Genomic DNA, 11948 nt, shown 5'->3' with positions numbered 1-11948 from the left:
GGAATTAATAATGATATCATTTTTCTTGACTTAAAGGTATGTATGAAATGATGGTAGTGTAAAAGATTTTTAGTAAATGATGTCAGATATAAAATGTGTGAAATTATTATTATAGCAAAAAATTACTGAACCCTGCATGCATTTCAATGTATGATATTCATATAAATATATATAAATGAATTTTAAAAAGAACAGCCAGAAAATTTAACCAGAAAGAGCAATTATTCTCAAATTTGTCTAACATTTAATTTTGACATTTCAATCATCAATTTTTGACAACAAGTAAACCAGCATAAAACAGAGAATTCAAGTTAACATCATTTCTTTCAAAAGTTATTCAGACTTTTTAAAACTTAAAACAAAATGAAATATATGAAAAAATAATTCTATGATAAGGTCACCTTTTTTAAAAAAAAATGTTCCTTTGTCCTCTCCCACTCGACTAACTAAAATGACCCGACTCTCCAGGAATGAATCTGTTTTTCCATTCCAAAGTTTTTTCATCCAATTAATAACTATTTTACATGTAACTTTATATTCGCAAGTGCTTTTGATTAAAATAAAATCTCCCCGTACCTATCCATTTTTTTTTCATGAGTCGACAATCAAACATTCTACTAAAGATTGCCTTACTATCAAAATAATCGAATCTTTACCAAGAGTCTACACTCCTTTCTTGGTCCCGATTGGATAAGCAACTAAATGCCAAAAACTCTATTGACAATGATATGTAAATAAATGTAACCTTCATTTTTTTCCCTTTAAATACTTCTGGTACATAATATTGAAAATATTTCATCAAGATAATTTATAAATACGAAATGGTAGATTTAGTTTTACACAACCAAGCTTGAAAAATGCGAAATTTTGTCAACTTTGCTCGTAGAATGTACAATTATGTACTGTATTAACAATTGTTATGAAATTAAAATGCATTAATTTTCACATCAAGACTCAGAAGAGGAGCTTTCTTTCTCTGGTGATTTTGCCATTATCACGTAATATTCCTTCTGAGAACTAGTACCGTTTGAACTTCTTTTATCTTGATCAGCCTTGCTTTCAATTTCTATCGACATTTCCTCTACATAGCGACCTTTTTCCTCCTCTAAGGCGTGATAAACACCGGGTAAGTTCTCCGAGACTTTGACTTCTGTTTCTAACAAATCTTCAACAGTATCATCCGACAAATCGGTAGAAAATTGTTCTACTTCCTGAGAAATTGAGACATGATGTTGACCAACTGGGCTCTCATACACCGAATATTGTTTAGTTTCCTTAGTAGACTTTGTTTCTGTCTTATGGTTATTGTCAGTATCTGTAAAATCTACTTGTTTACAGGATGGTTTGATCACATTTCCAGAACTGACCTTATAATCTCTTGCCAATGTATGATAAAACTGAGGTTTGTCAAACATTTGCTTTTCTTTCGCCTTGGTAGGTTCACTCTTTGCTGACAACTCTGATGATGAACTTCCATTTTCGTAAGCACTAGTACTGCTTTTTGGACTCTCGCTATACCGCTGTTCTGGGGAATCATCAATCAGAAGGTTAGATACACCGTATTGTATAACTCTTTCCTTTGATGGACCCTGCAAAATGATATGAGTTAAATTTTAAATTAGCAAGAGGCAAACTGATAGATAAATTGTTTACAGGTTAAATCTTCTAACACAATCCAACTTCATACAGATAATGAGTGCAAAAACATGTTTTTTAAATTGAATTTCTTATTGCAACTTACCATGTAATTGTTTTCAGATTAGTGCAAGATTATCAAGACACACTGGTTTATTTGTACTTGCAGTGAGTTTGACATATTAACAAATCTAGAATATCTTCATATACTATAACAAATGATTGGTATTATTGCTTCGTATCTAAGGTATTTTTAAACTCCAACTTGAGAAGATTTGGAAGATGCTTTACGTTTTGAATTTATGTACCTTTCAACTCCGGTTTTTGTCCTCTGACACTTTTATAAAAATTTCAACAATGAGATTCTCAAATTTAAATCGAAAATATTAAAATAAATCGAAAACTGCCACGTACAGAATGCTTACTCATAGACAATATGTTTTAACTTCTAATTAATGATTTTATTTAGGAATAATTATTACAAATAACAGGGATTTGATGCCGCAAAATAGATAGATTGATTGTATGTTGTTTAACGTCCCATTCGAGAATTTTTCACTCATATAGAGACGTCACCATATACCGGTGAAGGGCTTCAAATCTAGACTTATACTCGGCACTCATTGCCATTGAGCAGTGAGGGTTCTTTATCGTGCCAAAGGCTAGCGTGATACGGGACCTCGGTTTTTGACTTTTTTGACTTTCACTTCTAGTGCCGGGCGCTTGGCGAAGGAACAGTCATTACCCATGTTTACGTCTTAGGTTTGACGCGGCGCCGTGAACGAGAATCGAACCTGGGCCTCCCGATCACGAAGCGGGCGCCCTACCACTAGTCTTCCATGATCGGTTTCGCAACATAAAAAAATACTATATACCAACCATCTAAAGTAAAAATCAGTAAGTTTCGAAATTTCAACTGCATGTATATTTTCTTTTCATCAGTAAATAAATGTCGCAGAAAGATTGCCTTGCAAATGAATGATAATAAAGACAAACCGGGATGTCGGAAATATCATGATACACAGTTTCTCCCTCTTTTGAATGAATGGACAGTTTCCGTTCTGTCTCAGACAACAGATGAACGTTCTGTTTGGAAAATGACACTTCCCCAACATTTCTACAAAACAGGAAATTTATCATGCACAAAAATATAACAATATAAACTTTGATAGTATTCATTGTTCTAGCATTCGCAAATACATGTATAATGGCTTTATTTGGAGAGAGAGAGAGAGAGAGAGAGAGAGAGAGAGAGAGAGAGAGAGAGAGAGAGAGAAAGAGAGAGAGAGAGAGAACATTTGTACAAATTAGATCTCCGAAAGTAGGTACCTCATGCAGCTATCGATAGAGTTCTTCATACATACAATAAATATTATCGATTTAAGCAAGTAATTAAAATATACAAACCTGTAATTTTTCTTATATTTATTAAGAAGAAAACACGTGACAGATGTTGATAAAATTCCGACTAGAAGACCACCACCTCCACTTCCAATTGTAAAAAGCAAACACTCCTTGTTCTGGTCTTTAGTTGGGTTCGCCTTGCTTTCTGTGTAATTTTGCAATTCTATTTTAAGAACAATACAAAATAGGAACAGAACAAACACGGGGCTCTAAAAACACTAGAAGCGGGATCACGTATTATGGAGGAATAAGCATCAAGTATTAAATAAAACGTGACAAAAGAACATCAATTACCATAAATAGCTAAACATTTTCATATAATCCAAAAACATTCACTGATACAGCCACAACTACACTATGGGGGAAATAAACGTGCAAGATAACATCCGACTGGGCTTGAAAATCGCATTAAGCTTACTTACCTACAGTACTCTCCTTAAATTTTTTCAGTTGTTCAGTAGAACAGTTCTCTAGTCTACACTGCTTCATGTCACAATGTGACGCTGGTATATCATAAGCAAATAATCCAGACTGAGAAACCGTCGGTTCAGGGAATTGAGACAGTACCAGAGCCTCTGTATTTTGATGAAAACATGTTAAAGATCCTTACAATTTTAAATTAATAAATTGATATAAAATTTCAACTGTGAGTATTTTTTTTACCACTTCGGTGTTCTCTACTCTCATCCATTTCTCTAGGACAGTTTGCAGAAGCACAATCTGAAAATAAAGGTAATCAGTACATTTCATTCTCTAACGTAAATGTCTGGGTATATTTATTTGTAAAAAAAATATTAAGAATTTCTCCTTGGATTCCAATTATGTCTTACCTTGGAAAAATAGGCTCTTTGATCTTTGAACGTTTCCAATACAATAGAAATCAAGATATTTAATCTCGTCTTCACATGTGGTCGTATTGACGGAGAAAATCATCTTTGTCCTACACAATCTTCGTTGACGGGTTCCTTCTTCTATAATGTATTTTTGTATGGTTTCCAGTTTGATGTCCCCAAAAGAACACGAAGAAGGCTTTTCATTGTTAATACGCATTATATACATAGATACACCTGGTAAAAGAATTCAATAGTAGATGCAGAAATATTCATTGTGTTTGTCGATTGAAATTCAAAACTTTTCTCCCTTTCCCACATTTCCCCCAATCCAGCAATTAAATGTCTAAGCAACAATACCTTGGTACCATTTGTTTACACTGCTACTTGTCATTTCAAAACAGGTCTTCTCCAAATTTGCTGGACTTTTTTCATCAGTATAAAAGAAGGAAAAGCAACTGCAATTCAACAAATCAAACTTATTATTAATATGGTACATGAATACACAACAAAAGGTATTTCGTCAATATAAGAATAGAAAAAGACAAAAACTTATTTTATATAGGAGAATACTTTACAACCATTGCAGGATTAAAAAAAAAGGAGATTATAGATAGTTGAAACATTCATTACCTTGTTTCGTTTTGAGAGTCAGCGTTACAAACGATGAAGATTACAAATATAATCGCCGACAGAATATCTGTAGAAAATAGATAAGATGATATTTCCACCAGTGTCCCAGAAATTTCAAAATTCGAAGATTTTTTTAAAAAAATTACCAATATTCATTTCAATTTCAAAATGAAAAATTCATGGAAGTTTCCTTAACAACTGACAAAAAATTATAAATAGATTCAAGTGGTTGACTTTGCTTAAATTATTTATAAGTAAGTTTTTTTTATAAAGGAGATTAGATACCTAGTGACATTATTAAATAGTTAAAGATTCTAGATGCGTTTTCAACAGCTCTCAAGAATAATGCTGAATATTAGAATGTTTCCGTAAAGTAGGATTCTGACATGGTTTTAAGACAATAATGACGTATTGAAAGATTCCCTTCTATGATATTAATAATGTTAAACGTCCAATGTCATACTTAAACAGATTGCCTGATTGACCGAACTTTTATCCCACGCAATTCAAATTCACATGATATATAGAAATATATCTTAAATTTCACTACTTACGGTGTACAAGAGATGTGATCGACATGGATTATGATCATTCAACTATCAATGTTACAGAAAATGTGTCTTAAACAAAATCCGAAGATGATATCTTCAGGTTAAAAAAGAGATGCTGTCACAATAAAGTGTGTAGATCTCCTTTTATTTAATTTCAGGACAATTTATTTCCTGGTAGTATAACAATCATGTAAAGACCTATTTTTACGAATTAAAACACTTTTATATGAATTTGGGTTATTCCCTGTATTTGTGCTTCAATATATTTCCACTTACTGGTAAAAGCTTTTTGAAAGTTTCCTGATAACTTTAACTGAAGTGTTTTGTTAGCTATTTACAAAATTAATCACTAATCACCATTCATACTCTAAATCATCGAAATGTGATCTGGAAATAAGTATCAGGAAGCAATTTATATGTATCATGACTTTGTTTTCATTTTAAAAAAATGGGAAATGTAACCGCTTTGTCATGTCTATGAGCAAGATGCAATGATAAACAAGTCTTAATCACATCTTATCCAGTCCCTCTTTGTCTTCTTTTAAATTAAAAATTCAAATGATACTATAGTTCATTGTCAGTCTTTTTTTCGTAAAGTATAGTAAGTAAAGATAGAGACAAAACAAGTCAACTTTTACGTAAACTATTGCAAAACGAAAATAATCACATATATCAAGAATTTTGAGCGGGGTTCTAATTTTTGCTTAAGGTAGAGGTTTTATTGTAGCCCGCTTAAATTTTAATCGTTAAATTTGCAACCTTATGTATAAATACGGAATACAAGAAAAATGACTTTGATTCAGCAGTGTTATTTTTGAAGTCTTTTATAGTATGTGCTTCTTAGAGACAAGACATTTCTCATGTTTGAATTTCTTCATTACCAAATAAATAAATAAATAAATAAATAAATATATATATTTTATATAAAAGTGTTAGTTTTACTAACATTGTTGCCTTGTTATTTTTAATTTTCATATTAATTACCGGACACTGTGATATTTCTTTTCATTTTTTGGATATATATATATATATATATATATATATATATATATATATATATATATATATATATATATAAAATTAAAAATGAATATTAAATAAATATTAATAATAATAATAATAAAAAATCTGTACTGGGAAATTTGAGGACTATGGCAGGAGGGCTGAGTAAAATTTACGTAAAATTCTATTCAGATCTCATCCTTGATTGTTTGCATTTTTTGGAAGTCTTTTTCATGAAATATATGACGATAAAGAACAGTATTCAAGCTCAAAAGTCCACTAAACATTATAAAATAGGAGCAGAGCAAACACAGACCTACAGAACATCAGAGGTGGGATCAGGTTCCATGGAGGACTGAGCATCCCCTGCCGACCGGTCATACCCGCCGTGTGCTCCTTGTTATGATAGGGAAATAACGGAAAAATCCCTCGACAATTCAGTGTGTAAATAATGGCTTAACAATTAGTATGAAAAACGTCAGTCAGCATTTGACTCAATGATAAATTGTATTTGCTGACAAGGTCATTGTATCGACCATAAAACTGACGAAATGATAATTTAAACGAGACTGCTGATATTCTTGTTTCATCAACCTGTTTGTCAATAATTTACCTCGTTTTAGAAATTGTACATACGTAGAGCATGCTCTGGCGTATCGAATCAACTGAGAGATATAAACCCCGTATGCAGGTGATGAATGTATATTGCTGCATAAGTAAGGGAAGTTGACGATTGAAAAATTAAAGTCATCACGTTTATCATAAAGCTTGGTATTTAGATTACCATTAACGTCTTTTTCAAGTAAAATATCCAAATATGAAACAGATGTATCAGACTCTGTGGTATCTTTTATCTCAAGCTCACCGGGATATATCGTATCGACCTAAGAATAGAAATAACCATTGTTAATTGATAATACGTCGTCGATATATTTAATGTCGAGTTAAAGCCCACAGCAAGTGTTTTCTTCTTTTCACGTATAAGATTTTGGACACATTCTGCTTCATATGAATAGAAAAAATGTCTGCTAATAACGGGGCGCAATTGGTACGCTCCATAAGGATTCCTATTATGCAGTCAGTCTTACACGACATAATTTATAAATAAAGAAGAAGGAAATTTTAATTTTGAACGAATCCCTTTTTATATGCCCCCTGATTTATATCAAATATCTCATGTTTCTTTTTTCAACCAATAATATAACCCGTCATGGCATTTTATTTACATTTTTACATAATTTCTTTGTCTAGTTGTAGAAAAGTATTTTACACTTAAACATGTTTTTGGCATGAGTTATGAAAATAAATAGAGGTTTTTTTTTATTTACAGTGAGGTTTTAGCATAAATATTTTTATTGCATATTCTTATCTTCCCCCGTGCAAGTGAATAATAAACTTGTTGAATTTAAAGCCATTTCATTTTTGAACAGTGTTCACTTCATTTTCATGAGCTCATAAGATTTACACTTGGTTTACAAGAACGCATATTGACAAATTGTAGAAATTTTGAAATGGTCAGGATGTTATTTTATTTAAAAACGTGCAGGAAAAAATCCGTAATTTTAAGAAAAAAATAAACGTAAATCGATGTAATTTGTCAATGAACACAATTTTTTTTTTGTATTTGTTCTTTGTGTTCCTTAATTCTACACTGTTCTACTGCCAACGATTCGCAGTAGTTAATATAAGTGTCAACAGAAACGACAACTTGGATAAAGTAGATAATTGAGATTTATATGACGATAATATAAAACAACAACAACAAAAACCCTTGAGTAGACAATTAACTAGATCATCCATATGTTGTATTTAACTTGTCTTTCATTCTAAATTTTGTTTTATTTCTTTACGAACCATTTGCATCCTGGCTTCAGTATTAAGAAGTGATCTTTTTCCAATAACTTTATAAAAGTGTACATGTATCTTTAAAAAAGAAACCGATTAATTCCTACATGTAATGTGTTAAATGTATTTTTTTGAAATAAACGCTGGGATTGTTTTCTATTTATAAATTGATATTCCATCAATTCATGTTCAATTCTCAATTAATCCCAGATGCAATGAATAGTAACAAATATTAATTTTACACATTTATTGTGAAACAATTATTACATTTTGTGGCGACTATTTGTCACAATCTATGTAATATACATAGGTGTAAATACCTCGACGGAACCCAATGAATCACTGCCTGCCTACCGGGATGACCTCCCTAGATCCTTGGCGCGATAGCGCCCCCACAGGTGACTGTGGTGGGAACAGACCTCTTGGTACCAACAAGAGTGATTGCCACATCAAATGAATGAATTCAAGTTCTGACTCAGGCCCTAACTCTATACCTGCCTCCCCTGGAATACAACAACAACATGGGGATTAAACCCCCAGGGGTAGGCCCCAAAACTTGCCTTTGGTACCCACAAAGATCAAGCTGGTCCCTCAGGTACCGCTGAGGTAACCCCAAATTAATCCTCCCCAGTACTGAGGATAGATTACCCAGAGTTTTGAGCCAGACATGAGAGAATTCCTCAGTCGTGGTAATCCCCGAATTCCACCGCCCCCATCCCAGATTGTGACTTAAGAAACTTTACCATAATCCCAAAGCTAGAAAATTCCCAATATATATTTACAAGCTATACTTGCTTACAATACTTATTAAAAGTAACACTGTACAGTAACACTGTATGTAAACACATAATCATCAATGATCACCAATTTCACTGAAGTAATGATTATGTATCACACCATAGAAAGGTCCAATAAAACTCAGGATTGAATCATTTACATTGATTTCAACAGAAAATGCCCAATTGACACCAAATGGTCCCACCATATACATAATGACCACATCCTTTCTTTGCTAATGATTCCAACCGCTGGGGTGTTCCACATACACATCTCTTTCCATGTAAGAATAGGCTTCTGTCACTGAAATTACAGAAGAGAAAGCAGCAAAAATCTGTACACATATTTTAGGGAAAGTGGGTGGGTGAAATTTTGCAACATGTTTGCCCTTCTAACTTTTTCGGTAGACTATGAAAATCGGGGTCATAAGGTGCTTGATTATATTGCGTCCTCTATTTAAAACTCATGGTCTCAATAATGTTTAACCACTACCAAGAACGCACGAGTTATCGCTCTTGCACTGGTATTAAAAGCATTTATCACAATATGGTGATAAATGCAATTAATCCCAGATGCAATGAATAGTAACAAATATTAATTTTACACATTTATTGTGAAACAATTATTACATTTTGTGGCGACTATTTGTCACAATCTATTTAATATACATAGGTGTAAATACCTCGACGGAACCCAATGAATCACTGCCTGCCTACCGGGATGACCTCCCTAGATCCTTGGCGCGATAGCGCCCCCACAGGTGACTGTGGTGGGAACAGACCTCTTGGTACCAACAAGAGTGATTGCCACATCAAATGAATGAATTCAAGTTCTGACTCAGGCCCTAACTCTATACCTGCCTCCCCTGGAATACAACAACAACATGGGGATAATACCCCCAGGGGTAGGCCCCAAAACTTGCCTTTGGTACCCACAAAGATCAAGCTGGTCCCTCAGGTACCGCTGAGGTAACCCCAAATTAATCCTCCCCAGTACTGAGGATAGATTACCCAGAGTTTTGAGCCAGACATGAGAGAATTCCTCAGTCGTGGTAATCCCCAAATTCCGCCAAATGAACTTGTCTATACAAGTTCACCCGCCACTAACGTGTTAGGTGTATACATGTTAGTTTTTAATTCATTCCATTTCACCCACCTGACCTTTAAATTTCAAATTTTATAAGTGTTCATGTATAATAGACACTTGTTAGTTGTTCCATGTAATAAATCAAGACTCATCTTGGATTAAACTTATATCAGAGCAAATAATTGACATACTTTGGACTAATAACTTGCTGCACAAGCAGGAGCATTCCATACTATGAAACAATAATGATCCAGGCGAGGTGCCCAGGTCCTTGAAACCTTAATGTACCACCCAAGTGCATTTAAATTTATTCTAAAACAAAGAGTTAAATTCCTTCAATCTAATTTCCCTGACTCCAAACCCATTTTTTTTTTAAATTGAGGGCTTTTTCCTCAAGGACAAATGGTGTCACTTTGGGTAGCTCAGTATCCTATGAATGCCATATCCCAGACTACACACAATCTACAAAAACTAAAATGGATAGATGTATAATACTTCTAAGCCAAAATTGAAATTGAGCTATAATATTTTAATTATACAAATCTCACCCCAATGTTTGAGGCATATATTGTTATGGATTCCACCTGCCCAATTGTTTAATAATTTGTTCAGGAATGCCCTATAATACTGCTGCTGAAAAGAGTGTGATCTAAAACAGTATGTGTTTATGTTACAGAAATGAATAGTATTGCAATTAGGGTTTGATAACTAATAACACGTTAGTAGTTAGGGGATTACCATTGAAATGTACCAAATATTGGCCATGGCTAGGTGTACCAAGTTCAGACTCTATTGTTAAGGATATGTTCATCCATCTAGCTTAATGATGCCAATGTGACATTGTTGAAAAGGTGTGAATCAATTATTGAAACTTATTGTTTCCAATATTGCCCAAAAATGAAGCCACTGTCAATGCAAAATAGAATCTGCAATTTAATTTGATATAATAACTAACTAATGAACTCTGCTTAAATATAATAGTGAAATAAGTGTTATTAACTACAAGTTTCTAACCAATAGTCTGACTTTAGCAGAATTGACTTTTTGCACGACCGATTGCTTGTCAGAATGCAATAATATCCTGTTGTTAGCCAAAGGTACCTGAATAAACATTTATAAGTATCCCGGAATTTGGAAAAAATTGCATGTTATTAATACTCATATCATAATGGTATTTTTCTTATATATTTTTTTTCAATCATTATATAACACATACCTGTAGTGTAAAAAGCATGTGCTATCGTTGGAAGACATCAAATATCACTTCAAATTTCATATCATGGTTAGCAAAGCAAGCTTGAAGAAAATTCGATTTATCTAAAGATTTTTTAAATACTCTTATGGGACACAAATGTCAACTTTTCCCAGTTTCTAGACTACGAAGAACTTGAGTTGCGTGAATAAAAATTGTTGCACGAAAAGATTGAATTTCAAGCTTAATTTGAGTCTTTCTTGATTAAATGATCTTTTTTTTTAAAGAGTTATCCTTCTTGCCTGGGGAGCGGATATTCAAGATTACGAAAATCAGCTACATAACTTCATCTACTTTTATTTTTAGTTATTTACCTTAATTTGTGTTTAGCATTCTAGACACCTATCCTGGGATTGTTACATAGCTCAGTCAATGTATCTTGAGGTAAAACATAAGCATAGATATAATTGTCTCTATTCTATCCTTTAGAGTCAAACCTGATGAGAGTTCCGCGGTCTTGTCATTAGATATTCCACGTTCAACACAAACCTAGTGCCACATATCTAGCATATGTTTACAAATAGTGTCTCCCAATTTTCCTGTAAAAATAAAAAATCATCTATGTAATATACACTATGTAATAACATTATCAATAAAAATATTTCAGAGCTCTTAAAGACCAATGAAGGCACCAATAGAATTTCTTAATTCTTAATTAAATATACACTTTATGAAGTTTAATATCATTGGATATTTCTGAAATCTAAATCATTTAATGCCTAATCCATATTGGTAATATAATTCTAGCTAACCTTACAGCTACATTTATTTGCAATTATGATACTTCACCGGATAAGAATAAATGACAATGGAGTGTATTATAACTGTGTCTAAAATTATGTCATTTCTTTTTATATTTTAAATTCTGCTGTATAAATGCGAGGTGGTTATATATGCAGAATTCCAAAAATATCTACATCATTGACAATTCTA

At 32.8% G+C, this 11948-nt stretch overlaps 1 protein-coding gene across 1 annotated transcript; it reads right to left on the bottom strand.

The window, feature by feature from the left end:
- Positions 1–947: 947 nt before the first annotated feature.
- LOC133195363 (uncharacterized) lies at positions 948–4612 on the bottom strand (the record flags this gene model as incomplete). Its single annotated transcript, XM_061331206.1, has 8 exons — positions 948–1589; positions 2632–2752; positions 3043–3184; positions 3462–3614; positions 3703–3759; positions 3870–4106; positions 4230–4327; positions 4503–4612. Coding segments are annotated over 8 exons (1560 nt in total), but the record flags the coding sequence as incomplete, so codon positions are not given.
- Positions 4613–11948: the final 7336 nt, after the last annotated feature.

The sequence above is a fragment of the Saccostrea echinata genome, unplaced genomic scaffold, assembly GCF_033153115.1.
Source record: "Saccostrea echinata isolate AGI-Se365-2 ecotype Australia unplaced genomic scaffold, CSIRO_AGI_Sech_v1 ptg000029l, whole genome shotgun sequence".
In the NCBI taxonomy this organism is placed as follows: Eukaryota; Metazoa; Mollusca; class Bivalvia; order Ostreida; family Ostreidae; genus Saccostrea; species Saccostrea echinata.
The sequence above is the reverse complement of the archived record's forward strand: the minus strand, read 5'-3'. Positions and strand labels throughout refer to the sequence as shown.